Source organism: Mastigoproctus giganteus, chromosome 11 (assembly GCF_048544385.1).
Source record: "Mastigoproctus giganteus isolate SK-2022 chromosome 11, ASM4854438v1, whole genome shotgun sequence".
NCBI lineage: Eukaryota > Metazoa > Arthropoda > Arachnida > Uropygi > Thelyphonidae > Mastigoproctus > Mastigoproctus giganteus.
This window is the reverse complement of record NC_143585.1, coordinates 138,030,018-138,045,196: the sequence shown is the minus strand read 5'-3', so window position 1 is coordinate 138,045,196 and position 15,179 is coordinate 138,030,018. Positions and strand designations below refer to the sequence as shown.

The 15,179-nt window shown below is 38.1% G+C and overlaps 1 protein-coding gene across 1 annotated transcript in view; it reads left to right on the top strand.

Annotated features, from left to right (window-relative positions):
• Positions 1-1,211: 1,211 nt before the first annotated feature.
• LOC150078466 (ileal sodium/bile acid cotransporter-like) overlaps positions 1,212-15,179 on the top strand; it is a 63,458-nt gene continuing 49,490 nt past the window's right edge. Inside the window, exon 1 of the mRNA XM_090385097.1 lies at positions 1,212-1,315. Within this exon, the coding sequence (XP_090241223.1) occupies positions 1,280-1,315 (36 nt within the window). The 5' untranslated portion in view covers positions 1,212-1,279. The remainder of the gene's footprint in view (positions 1,316-15,179) is intronic.

Genomic DNA, 15,179 nt, shown 5'->3' with positions numbered 1-15,179 from the left:
TGTCATTGATAGCCATGTACAGTATTACAGAGATCATCACAACCCAGGGACGCGTGGTAATCTTAATAGCCCGTTCCTCAACAACAAGGTGGACTTGTTTAACTCACTAATACAGAACGAATCGCATTGCAGACACATATTTTTCACCATTTTCAGTGACTGAATGTTAGATACACATATTGTTATGACGGTTCATATGAGTGCCATAAAAATCAAGTAATTGGGTGTCATTCAGAATGACAAACTGTGGAGACTTATTTCTCTACTATGTATGATAATTGTACATTTAATGTCTAATTAAATTGTTGAATGAATAATATTCTCTTTAATTAGAATATTACACATTCTTTAAATAAAAAAATGCACATAGAAGCTCGTTAATCGGTCAACTGTATAAAGTTGCCATGTTTTATATATCAACGTTAAAATTCCATTCGACTGCTCCTTTGTAATACTTTGCATGTCTTACATAATCTTGGAAATATATAGCTAGGCGATGAACAAACGGATTTTAATAATAATAATAAAATGAGCGGTTAAATCTCAATTAGCAGGGCCGCTGCAAGTGGGTAGGCGTGACTTACGGGCAGCAGTTCAGGGGGCGGCAAAATTTTTGACATTTGCTGTCTGATTGGTTAATTCGATGTGTATACAAGTCAACTGATAACTAATTATCAGCACAGCGCTCCACTGCACGTCAATTTTGACTGCACGATTTGATCGCGATATTTTGACTGAGTAATTTGATTTTTTTAAGCGCGCTTTCTTTTTATACCGTGTTCAGTTTACTGGAATCCCACTGACTATGTACAGTGTTCGCTAGTTATTCTGCAATATGACACTAAATGCCACATTTCCAAGTAATAACTTTACATTTTTGCTACGTACCTCATGTTGGAAATCTAATACTTCTCGATAATCCTATTTCTTATCGAATAATTGAATTTTCCAAATTACGAGTAAATACAGTGCACGACAATAACTGGATACTTCCTGAAAATCTGCTTTACACGTATGCTGTAACTGCGAGGTATTTTAAGAAACCTGAGACAAACTCCTTTTTTTTTTTTTGTTTACGTTCGGCTAAATGATTGGTTATCAGTCATATGACGCCAATCGTTTCTTTAAGTAGATATAACAACGTCATTCTCTTTTCAGAAGCCAGTAAAGAATGGAGAACTCATCTGTTCCTGCGTTAAACAGTACTGAAAGTGATGGGGAAAAAAATCCGTTGAAGGTTGTACACGACGTGTTGGTTGTACTAATACTGGTGTTGATAATGTTAGCAATGGGAGCTGAAATCACGTGGCAACAGGTGAGTTCGCATTTTTAAATTAAGGTATGAATAGTGGGAATGTGCTCCTTTGAGGTGGGAAAAAAGTTAATATAACTGCCGAAATTTCTAAACCGGAAATATGTTTTAAAAAGGAGGCTTAATAGAAAAAAAAATTAACTTAGAAAATGAAGTAGCTTTCTTTCAGCAGGTTAAGGCTTTACAAACGCTGAATTAAAAATGGATAATTTATACTAACCATTAATAAATCTTAAATAACTGTGAATAACTCGAGAGAACGATTACGCATAAATATAAGCTGGTAGCCAGGAGGCCATGAAAGGCTACTGTAGGACCAAATTGGTAAACAATAAAATAAAGATCACATATATATCGGTTCGTCATTAGACAGTACATTATAACAGGAATTTACATATGATTATTTCAATTGCCTGGACATTTTTATTTTGCTGAGGCCTTCGAGATTTCGGGCCATGCGCAACTGCTTCTGTTTTCTCCATCAAATGGGAAAGATGCCAGATGGGCTGAGAAGTGGCAATTGAGGTTTAGCGTTGAAAAATGCAAGGTAATGCATATGGGAAACAGTAATCCCAGAATAACGTACCATTTGGGTGCTACTACACTCAAGCTTATCAGAGAAAGAAAAAGACCTGGACGTAATTATTGAGTCTGACACGAAGTTTTCTGAGTAGTGTAAACAGGTTGCTAGGACAGCTCCTGAAGTTCTGTTAATGATATGCAGGAATTTTACCATCAGGAGTAAGGAAGTGAATGTTACTTGGCAATGGTTAGGCCGCATCTTAAGTACGGCATACAGGTCTGGAACCTCAGTTTAGGAAGGATGTGGATCTGTTGAAACAAGTGCAGAGAAGAGCAACACGATTAGTCAATGATACAAGGAGTATTCTTATCGAATAGCGGAGAAAGGCTTCAGGTCTGCAAATTGCAGCATTTGGACACTAGCCATCTCCGAGGAGACCTAATTAAAGTTTTAAGGCCTTAAAAGTCTTGAGTAAATTAAATGAGGATGACGTCCTAACTCTTGCTCGGACGAAACACATTAAGCGACATAAATTTAAAGTTAAATTGAAAAACGATGGTTGTGGGATAGACGTGCGAAAAATGCTTTCAGCCGGATAGTGATTGATCGTTGGAATAAAACTTCCATCTGGTGTTGTGGAGGAGGGTAATTTGGATGATTTTAATTAATTTCAATTATTTTACTGTAATCTAAAATTACCCATGGATATTCACATATATAAGTAATCGACTGCCGCCCTTTGGAAGCCTGTTTTCCGTGTGCCAGGCATCCCAATTACACCCACCTCTTTCAAGGAGGCACCTTGACTGTGTCAAAGGAGGTATGAGATCCTTTTACAATATACGAGACTCTTCATTGGTGACAAACACTAAACTCATTTTCATGGACGACGTTCATGTTGTTCTCCAGTATGTTCTCTAATGATACCACTTATGGTGATGGCACCCGAAAGCCCTCTCTACGGCGCCCAAGGAAATCAAGATTTCCTTGGGCATCGAGGAGATGGCCTTCGGATGCCAAAGTTTCTTGGTCTTGGGCAGAGTCAGCAGGGTTTCCGGAGACTTCCAATAATTTTCTGTACCTTTAAAAATGAGCCAATGGTTTTACGTCGTAATTAGAAGGAAACCTGATCTTACTGCCAACTACTCCAGCGGCTGTAACTGCTGCATAAGTGGTCTGGACTGGGCATTATAACTCCAGGGTACTTCGTGAATAGCGAGGATGCTGCAAAAACTGAATGAATGATCCTAGACGAAAATCAAGATTTCCAAGGAAAAGGGGTACTATGCGATCCTTCACCAGCGACTGACTAACCCGCTGACCATAAAAGTGAAGTCGGTAATCACAAACCAGTCTGTCTGACTTTAGTGGCAGGGAAAATCTTAGAGGCAATGATTAGGAGTGCAATTCAGGGATATTTAGATAGAAATGGCATTCTGAAAGACACATAACATGGTTTTTGTTAAGAGAAAATCATATTTAAGCAATCTGGTAAGCTATTTTGACTCAATTATCCATGAGCTGGATATAAGGAACAATTTCGACATAGTTTATTCAGATTTCAGCAAAGCATTTGACTCAGTCATTCATGATAAGTTACGATATAAGCTGGAACAGAACATGTTAGGATTACTGAAAAGATTAAGATGGATTGCTAACTGCTGCAGAGCAGAAAATTGTTATTAATGGATATTCTTTCGATTGGTTTAACGTAAGAAGTGGGTTCCCCTCAAAGGTCGGTTCTTGGACCACTGTAGTTTCTCATTTTCATAAACGACATCGACGAAGGGATAAATGGAGTGATATCCAAATTTACAGACGACAAAGATCGGGAGAATCTTTAATGATCAGTGCCAAGCAACGCTAATTCAGGATGAATTGAACAGGCTTCAAGAATAGTCAGAAAAGTGGCAGCTATGCTTTAATGCAACAACATGCAAGGTCTTATACTAGAGGAACAACAACCCCAAAATAACTCACACTTGGTGGAGTTGAATTAAAAACAATAGAAGAAGAAAGGGATCTGGGAACTGCGATACTGGCAGGTGGGAAGTTTTCTGAGCAATGTAAACAGGCGGCCAGGAAAGCCTATGGTGTCCTATCGAACAATATAATGTAGATATAGGGATTCCACTGTATAAAGGCACAGTGGTATCGTCACCGTCCTCACCACACCGGGTGAAAAGGCCCGGGTTCGAATCTCCTCGATGACGCGAGGAACTTTAATGGGCTTTTTTCACTCCGTGGCTGAGTTAGTTGGTCTCAGGCGTAGATAGCAAGGTCCTCCCCCAGAAACTGGGATTTTTTCGTCCAGCAAAACAGGCAAATCGACCAGAGAACACACTTAATTTACAGACATAATACATATATGGGTATATAGAAGCAATTCTGGGTGACTCTAATAAAATAATTTGAATTTGTTTAAAGGCACAATCTCACTGTATAAGGCAACTATAGAACAGCATTTGGAAATACTGTGTCGAGGTATAAAAGATCTTATCTGAAAAAAAAAAAAAAAAAAAAAAAAGACACTGAGCTTCTTGAAAGGATTCAAAGACTGGCAACTCACATGGTAAGATCGGCAAAAACGGCGATCATACGAGGAAAGACTGATTATGTGGGCTAGAGAGCTTGGTAACCAGGCACCTTAGAGGGAATCTGATTGAGGTCTGTAAGACTCCAAGAGGGATTAGTAAAACGAATAAAGGAAATATTGACGCTGTTATAAAGAACTCCAGAACTAGGAGGCCATAAATTCAAATTACAGGGAAGACGTTTAGACTAGATTGTATGAAGTTTTCTTATAGCCAGCGAATCGTTGAATATTGGAATAAAATTTCCTCCGCAGGTAGTTCAGCTGACAGTCTGAAAAAATTCGAAGATCAAATTGATAGTTTCTTATGCGAGGAAGGAAGCGCATAATTTGTTCTGTATTTTTCTATCTACTTTTTTTATTTTTTCTTTGGCCGGCTCAGCAAAAGCCTGTGGCTTCCTTGCACTACATGACTAATACTCTTGCGCTAACAAACTGCAGTACAGGTTTTCTTAGATTTTTGTGAGAGTAGTTAGAACAGGGCTGGTTCCAAGTAGAGTCTAATGGGGCTATAGCTCTCTCTCTTATGAACATCAAAAAATAATGTAGATTTTCTTCGCTAATAAATGATGATATAAATGATGATTATAGCGTAATGATTTTTAGGAACAATGCTTTAGTCCTCCTTTCTCCCGTTTTAAATGATTTCGTTCCTCTTTACAAGGAAATGCCATACGAAAAGTTACATGCACAGCCGTAACAAGGAAGAAACCCCATGAAGCAAATCATGTTATTAACTAGTAATGCTGAGATGGTTATGTAACCGTACACACATACATTTCTGCGCACTACCAACAACTGTAGGAGTTAATTGAACGATCCTCGTTAAGTAATGAATGAAGCAGACCTTATGGTGTACTGTATAGTGTTGTCGATAATCATTCACCTCTGTAGAGTTGTTGAATTCTTATCTCTGTTATTATTATTATTATTATCTCCCAGAGACTGCTTGGAATGGAAACGAGAGAGAGGAGGGGGAGGGACGTTTATGTCGACATTAAAGATAAATGATCATCACAGAAGTTGAGAAACGATCTATCACAAAATCCAAATAAGGAATTCGATGATTTAATTCCTGTAATCCATTTCCATTCGCTAAGTTGAGAAATAAGCCGTACAGAAAGAATTTATGGACTTAAATCAACGGGGAGAATTGTAATAAATGTTATGGTAAGAGATTAAATATTATTTGTCTGCACTACATTTTATCTGATTATTTTGATGTGTGTTAAGTTTGAAAAACTTTTCACAAAGGGACTGGAGGTTTGGAGTGGCGCATTGAGATATTATTTTGAATATTTCGAACAGCAAAATAATGACGAGAATGCCGATTTCCCGTCTGAACATTTTTAATATCGCTGTATAACGCTAGGTGTCTGCGCGGGTAGCACAATGGTATCGTCACTGTCCTTCCCACACCGCGTGTAAAAGGCCCGGGTTCGAATCCCGTCGATGACACGAGGAACTTTTTTGGGCCTTTTGCGCTCAGTGGCCAAGTTAGTCGGTCTCAGGCGTAGATAGCAAGATTTTCTCCAAGAAGCTGGGGTTTTTCGTCTAGCAAAACAGACAAATCGACCAGAGAACACGCAATTTACAGACCAAGTACATAAATGGGTATATGAAATAACTTTCTGGTGATTCTATTGTAATAGTTTGTTTTTTTATAACGCGAGGCATTAACAATAGTAATTTAAAGCATTTAAAATAAAGGCTAATTTAAGCGTGTGTTAATCGCCAAACAACCGGGCCACGAAGCATCAGTGTATTGCGTCTATTCCATTTGCTGTTTTAAACTTGTTTCCAGAACATCTTGGGACCACAAACTTGACTGATTAACTCAGCCCAGTTGTGAAAAAAGCCCATAAAAATTCTTCGCTTCATTGACGGGATACAAACTTAAGCCTTTTCCACGCGGTGTGGGGAGAACTGCAAATTACAACCACTGTTCTATCTGCTAGGGCAAGATAAAGGCAAGGACCTCCTGTTCCAATCTGAGTGCATGCGCACATGATGCCAAGTCGCGAACATTGCTTCATATGGCGCTTTACTATTCTGGTACTGCTATCGCATACTAAAGATATGTCAAGTAATAATGAACAGAATAATTACGCAATCCCTAAATCTGTGATTATGTTCACAATGGATTCATCAGATTGGCAGATTTGCAAGCGGAGTAATCTGGATAATAAAATTAGATTATCAAAAGAGAAGATAAAAGAAACTGACGCCCCTTCATCTGTCTCAATCTAGGTTAAAGGGGCAGACACCTCTTGTTGTTATTCTAAGCCTCACTGTCATAGAATATATTTGCTTTTAACTGATCCATAACTTTTTAACAGTACTTTCCAGGTATTTCTACTCACTGAAAGTACTCAAAACTTTGAACTAAATTTTTGATAAAAAATAAAAAAGGTGTCTATTCTACAACACATTGATCAACGGTCTAAGGTCTAACCTATTACTGTTCTTCAATATATCTTATTTTTATTGCTCTTAGATTTTGTCTTACTTCAATGAAAACATCCTCCCCCTCCTTTCGTTTATCTTTCATCATATGAATAGTCCATTGTTACTTTTAATTAGAGTCGATAGTCGTTGGAACCTATCGTTGGATTGTGCTTCTCAGCCGATATAAATAAAACAAATTTTCCGTTTATATTCCTACTTTGTGAACTACTCTGACCACACGGTCAGAGGAGTTCACAAAGTAGGGCGAATACAAGAAACAACAACACCGTATTTAGTAATCATGAGAGCTCGAACCAGGGGCACTCAAAATACGTGTACTTATGTACCCTCATGCCTGACCACATGCATCAACATAATTGTAAATTAAATAAATGCAGTAAACTTCCATCCACTCCACTTGCGGTCTAATAGACAACAATTGTTCATAATGGCATCGATCCCTGAGGCCTGGCTGAAAAGATCTGGTATTTCCTGAATAACCCAGGCGTGGAATCGATATAAAAGAGCTGTTATCCAGAAGTTCATAGATTACAGCTGTATAGAGCTGTGAGGCACAACATAGACAAAGCGAGCGTAGTAGGTTATAAATTTGTAAAGAATTTGAGCAAATTGTATAAAGCAACTGAAATGCTCACGACTGAGTTAAGCAGGAAATTTAAATCGCGTGCAGGCAGCAAGTCTCAAGACTACAAAATTTACTCGTGTAATGCTGCAGGACACAATTTACTTTTCAGTCTCTCATCGAAAACAAAATGTATCCTTGGATTATCCTACTAATTATCGATTGTAAGTGTAAATTACAAAGTATTTTTTTTAAGCAGAAAACCAAGGTTAACTCTACGTATTAAATCTATTTATTTAAATTTGGGGCATTATTATAATATGAATCAGTTAAGAGATGGAGGAATTACCTCTATGATGTCTTGCAGAATACTTCAGTGCTGATACTTTCCGTTCTTGAATAACTATACAAATAGTTTACATGTATTCCATACCCTCGGAGACAAAATCAATGATCCAATGCACCACGGAATCGGGTGCCGTGGACAACAAGCCCCACCCCAAAATACATCGAATCGCCAACACTTTGAGTGAGAGAATACAATACGTCCGTATTTTATAAACAATTTAAATGCTTTGAAACAAATAATGAATCCACACTTTCAGCACTTTGAAAACAAATATTAAAACAAAAAACATTAAGAATCTCTGAAACATTAAGAAACTAAAGAATTTTGTTACTTTCCTGAAAAGGACAGGGCTTTTCGACCAGGATCATGATCACATTAAAGTGAAACCGCGGGTATTGCGAAGGAATTTTATAGCATGGGGATTATAGTTGCAATCTTGGCACATGCACGTGAAGGACCATAAATCTGAGGTGGGGTAAGGGCAACGTACGTTGACAGAATTTTGATGTAATTTAATTTCGAGCATCTCTGAAATTAATAGTTTAGTGTAATCATGTTGGATGCTGCGAATTTTTGCTTTGTTGAATAGACAGATGTGGCCTTCATTGATCGCATGGAATGCGCGTTCCGAAGCCGTGTGAAAGGACGGACCTTGAATGTTGCCTCATTCTCGTATTGAGTGTACAACGAGTTGATCCCTGGTATGAGCAGTTGCAAGATACATTGTGGGTTAAATCATTTAATTGGAATGTGGAAGAGGATTGGACTTCGTGGTTTTTAAGGGCAGCATGTATTGTGGGTTTGGCTATGACTATGAAAATACTATTTAGTTGTTAAAACCATTGTTCAATATACGGTAAAGCAATAAAATATTACTTATGTTATTATTGTTGATAACTGGGGTGACATTGTGTAATCTGTTTTTTGCTTGTTTATAACAGGTAGGAGTAACCTCTATTTTGAAATCTGTTTCTTAGTGTTTGTATTTAGAGCTGATTCAGATGTTGAGTACTTGTAGGCATTGAGAAATTGATTTAAGATAATGGATCTTTGATAGGTAAAAGGGTGGTAGCTATTTTAATGAAGAAGCATTCCAGTGTTGGTGGCCTTTCTGTATATGCTGAATTGAATTTTGTTCATAATCCGTGCGAAGGTGAAATTTTAAAAAAAATTTAATGATTTTGTTTCGGTACTTTCGGATTCTAGAGTAAATTTAACCTTGCATGAATATTATTAAAAAGTTCTGTAGAATGTCTTGTATGGTCCCCGCATCTGTGAAGAAAAGTATATGGTCAAGATATCTACCATACTGGCGCTTTCGTAGCCAGGTTGGCAGGAGCAGCAGTGCATAGCACACGCTTCTTGATTAGACCGGGGTTCGAGCCCGTGACCACCAAATACGGAAAGGTCAGGGAATGACCACCGTATATCCCCAGAGCAATATGGCCTTAGTTGCTAATGCTCCTAAAAACCAAATAACAACATCTACCATAGTAGGTGAGCTGCGGAAGAAAGAGTATCAAATGTATTATTTCAATAGTTGTAACTATTGAGCCTTTGCAGCTCTCTTATCTATTAATTAAATGCAATATGAATCAGAATCCACAAAGAATTTGTTAGAAAATTCGGCAAAATTCAACATTAGATGTAAATTGATAATACAAGTCATTATAAAATCATATGAATTAAAAAAAAAATCATAGGTTTAATGTCTCTAAGTTTGCAGATTATACAATGGAAGGCAGGGTGGTTAATGACATTAATCAAGGTAGACTACCACAAAAAGATCTAGAAAAATTAGGCCGATGGGTTGAGAAATGACAATTGAATATTAATAATAATAATAATAATAATAATAAGATTCTTTATAATAAAGAATCTTAAATTTTATACAATAGTGATTCCTTACACAGAAAGCCAGAGGAATCTTACAATTCGTTGTTTATACAAGTGATTTTGTTTTATAATAAAAATATATATAATAATAATAAATAACTAAATAATAATCAATAGATAAAAACAAAGATAATAATGAAAAAGTGACACTGAAGTAGTAATTACAACGAAAAAGGACTACAAATTGAGCAGAAAATGAAATCACATCGGCTAACTAAAATCGGCACTTACATAAATGTCCTTTACAAACAGCAAGAAAGGACAAGATGCCATTGCGATATGCCTTGTATATAGTCCACAGGTCGATGTCCATGTTGAGCGTGTCCTGAGTCACGTTTGGGAAGTGTCTCTTGAAATTCTGTAACCACTGGAGCCTTGGGCACAAGGAGGGGATACTACGGAGATGTCTGCCTGGCAAACGCCAACCAACCGTATTCCAGATGTTGATGTGATCATGCTTAGCTGAGCACAGATGAAGGAATGACTTTATTTTTGGCACATGGGCTCTGTGGACGTGTATTGCAGGTTGCAGCAGAGTGAAGATTTAGATGTCGTGTAGATCTGGTGCCACCATAAGTTGGCCCACTTCAGCAGCCAGATTTCGAGACCCCACAGTTTCCTGAGGCTGGTGGGTGGTGCCGCCGACCAAACTTCCACGGCATAGGAGAGCACACTACAGAAGTAAGTTGTAAGGTATTTCTTGATTATTTGCTTATTGTGCGTTTTGCACAGATCAATTTTCATTCCCCAGAACGCTCTCAGGGCTTTGGAATACTGAGCTTGGATTTATTTTTTATAGGTGAGGTTGGCATCACGGATTACTCCTAGGAATTTGACACTGTCTGTGGGAGTCAGAATATTTCCTGCCAATTCCGGACGTAGAGAGGATGCAGTATCAGCAGAAGTCATCCGACTTGGCGTAAAGATGAGATAGTTTGACTTCTCTGGATTGACTGACAGGCCAAAAAATTTGGCATACTTGCAGATTGTATTTAGGTAGCTGTTTACAGATCCAGAGGAGATTTGTCTTTCTTGTGAGTTACCAACATGGTGTTTGCATGGCAAGTAGCATACGACAGGAAAGATGAAATTTGATCCATTAGTGGAACGAATATTGCTACAAATAGCAAAGCTGAGAGAGAGAATCACCTTGTCGGATCCCTACTTCGATGCTTTTAGAGACGGTAACGCCTGTGAAGGGAAGCATTCTCCTAGATAGCAGATTATTGAGGATCTCCAGCATATTTCTGGATATCCCTTAGAATCTTTCAAGTAAGACGAGAAGGGGCGTGATTTGGACCGAGTCGACAGCAGATTTCATGTCCAGAAAAATGGTGTGAAGATCTTCGCTGTAATTCCAGGCGTGAAGTATTTTCTGTGATAAGGACTGTAGGCAGGTTACAGTAGATCTGTTAGGCATGGCATAATGGGTATGTTCGGGCCTATGCGCAAAGATTGTGAGTGCTACATCATTATAGATGCATTTCTTGAGGCATTTCAGGAAGGGAGAGGCAATTGATATCGGCCTGAAATCAGCCGGTCTTTTCGTATGAGGCTTCTTCGGAACTGTCACGACTTTGTATGACAACCAGCTTGAAGGCACCTGTGCAAATTTGAGTACTTTGTTGTAGAGTTGAGTGAGCTCTTTGCTGATGAAATAAGAAACAATTTTTAGACTAAAAAGAGGTATTGCGTCAATTCCTGTGGTGGACTTGTCAGATAGTGAATTTGTTATTTTTATTAGCTGTTCTTCAGAAATTTCTGTATTACTAGAAGGTGAAGAAAAGTTAAACGCTTCGTTCCAAGGATATGCTTCGGACACACGGTGATCTCGCTTAAAACGCAGCACATCCTCACACCATTCCTGGACATCTAAAGATAGAGGAGTGCAAGTATGACTTGTGGACCACACGTTTTCCCCTGGATAGCCGGCCGTTCATGAAATTGTCAATAGCTAATCGTTTACTCTTCTGGAAATCCATCCTTGCTTTGGAAAATTTGGCGTATGACTCTCGTGAAGGCGACTTCTTGTAGGAGGCATGGGCTGCCTGTTTTCCCCTAAAGGCCTTAGTCAGGAGCTCATTCCACCAATGACAAATGCAAGGTACTTCATATGAGTAGCAGTAATCGCAGATTACCGTACCAACTGTGGTACCACACTCAGGGAGGGAAGAATGAAAAACACCTGGGGTAACCAGGCAGACAGACATGAAGTTCTCTGACAGTGAAGACAGGCTGCTAGGACAGCTCATGGGCTTTGCCAATGAATTATAGGAATTTTGCCAGCAGGAATAAGGAAGTAATTATTCCATTGTATAAGGAATGGTCAGGCCACATCTTGAATTAGCGAATCTTTTAATCAATGTACCATCTATATAAAGTATGTAAAGCTGGTTCTTGCTGTCAATGTCAATTAAAAGAACAGTAGGATTGTTTAACCTGTAATTTCGAAAATATTCCCAAAAGTTGTTTGAACATTGTAGTGGGTTTTATATTTCAGTACTTGATTAACACGATATTCAATTACAAAATCGAATCCAAGCCTGATTAAGTGGGGCCAGTGGTTTTACGCATCCAAAAAATGTGCTTGATTGGTGAACCTTAAATACCTCTTTGGCGCATTATTTTCAAATCATTGTGAAAATGGGTCCCATTCAACCGAGTATTCAGAAAAATAGAACTCCTTGGTGTCGAATTGACATCGACAAATGTCAAGAATAATAATTCTGTTTATACTGCGAGATGAGCACTCGGTCAGAAGAAGAAATATGCAATGTATGTTTCTGTGGAAGAAATTTACTATTATTTTTTTGCATATCCATAATATGATCGATAATTCGTATGTCAAAATTTTAAAAACTCTCCAACTGACGAGGCCATCCTCATTTCCATAGGGAATGCGCTTTGTCCAAGTGTAATATTTTATCGGCAAGAAATAAAACCAGATTACTCGCTTTTTAACGCCACTCTACATTGTTCACAAATGCGTGTACCACAACTTTCTTCAAGAAATCTGATTATCATAAGATGAGAAGTACTCCAGTGGTGCATTAGGATCAGCGCTTTAGGGCTCCAGCTGATCCTAATGCAGTATTTAAACTTTAACAACTGTGAATAAAATATATAAAATGCTATTTCACAAAAAGTTTTTATTGCAAATAATGACACAACATTAATTTGCAGTATTTAAATTTTTATTTATTTATTTTGCTGATGCTGGGGCTCACATCTGGTGAGTATGGGCTTGGCACACCCAGGGTCCTGAGCTGGATATCATCATTCTTCTCTTTCTTGGTGATTCCCTTCTACTTTTGACTCCTCTCTCTCTCTCTCTCTCTCACACACACACACACACACACACACACACACACACACACACACACACACACACACTCACTCACTGTCATTCAGGGTTACTCGACAACTTTTTTTTTTCCTGGTGCAGCATAAGCCTCAGGCTTCCTTGCATCATATGGATATTATTAATAATAATAATAATAAGCTTGCTTTCTTACATCATATGCCACAAGTACACCTAATTATAATGAAACAGTGGCTCGTCGAAGCATAAAATACAAAATCATTTCCTTCTTTGATATTATATTCTGATTTATACGAAAACTAATTGCAAGTCACTAATAATGACTTGCAATAATTTCCTTTCGAGAATAAGCAAAGCAGAAGTGCCGATTTCGGGTATTTGTTGTATTTGTAGCTAGTCACAACAAATTGTGACTAGTTACAAATACAACAAATTGTTGCGACTAGCTGAACAGCAGTCGAACAACCACCCAAAGGTCACATGAGACGGCCACGTGTGTTACTGCAGTCGACCAGCTTGTATAGTCTTTATACTCAGCGAGGTAACAGGTCTTCACCCCACTTCGCAGTTTCTTTGCTTCTTTTTGCATTTCTTCTGTCTGTGACTGTCTTACAAAGGTTCGCATTTTTAACAGTGTGTGTGATAAGCAATAATAAACAAAATATACAAATAAAATAAAAGTTAAGAATTATATATATATATATATATATATATATATCTATCTCACACACACACGACATCCCCAGAACAGAGCTAATAGCACAAATTTTTCCCCCTTCCCAGGGAAGAAGAACTTCAGTTCATTATAGAAGAGAAGAATTATAAAGCCTTTACATAATTCATACAAAAGTATTCGAAATGCGCAGAACTATCCAAAGAATGGCAATTCAGCCCCCCCCTAGCAATTAACCAATAATCAAGAGTTAAAATTGCCCACCTTTCCCACCACGCTCCGAAGATGACTTAAAAACTGTCAGGATAGCAGTGTTCTGTGCTCTGACAGATCACATGGTCGGAATGGAAAACCACCAGATTCTGTCAGTACCTTGTGATGAAGGAAATCATCTGCGGGAGATAAGACATTCCGGTTAATAACTCGGGAACCAAGCATTTCCGGAACTATGTTGATATAAAATATTTTTATTGTCTACATACGAGAAACTCATTCCTGAAGTTATGCAGTGTATTTTTGAGACACCCTGTATACTAACAACACAAACACAAGCACTGAATTCGCCCCTGGCCTGCAAAAAACTTGTGGTTGGCCTGCACCACAACTGAAGAATAACAGTTAGTTAAGGTGCCCAGAGAGTGCAGCGCAGAAAAAAAAGGGTTGAATTAATGAAATTAAAGCCAGAAGAACGAATGAGAGTGCGTGTGAGAAAAAGAACACAATACAAATATTAGTATTGTGTTCTTTTTAACCACAGTTTTAATTAGTATTTAAATTTACACTACAATCATTGCGTCCCCCTATTGTGTGGGAGAAAAAGATGAATGAGTGAGTGAAAAAAAAATTATATATATATATAAAAAATGGGGAAAAATTATATAAGAAAAAAAGTATAAAAAGGGAATTCAAGTAGAGTGAGAATGCAGATTATGAATGAAGTAGTAGTAGTGACATGTGATGCAAGAAATCAAGTGTATTATGGCAGCCGAAAAAAAAAAAAAATTTACAAAACAATTCCCTCCAAATGTTTGTCCAGGTCCTCCTTAAATTTATTTAACCTATCAACTTCCACAATGGCAAATGGAAGTTTGTTCCAGCAATTAACCACCCTCTGGCTGAAGGCAAATTTCTGCACATCTATTCTACATCTGTCTTTTCTTAATTTGAATTTATGTCCCCTTAGGTTCGTAATCTGAACAAGTGGAAGGATCCCATCAGAATTCAGCGTGCTCAACCCATTCAAGGCCTTATATACCTCAATCAGATCACCGCGCAGGTGCCTAGTCTCCAGCCACTGCAATTTGCAGAACTTAAGCCTCTCTTGGTAAGAGGATCCCTTCATTCCCCTCACCAATCTTGTTGCCCTTCTCTGTACACGCTCAAGCAAATCTACATCCTTCCTAAAATGAGGCCTCCAGACCTGTACGGAGAACTCAAGGCGTGGCCTGACTATTGCCATATACAGAGGGACAATCACCTC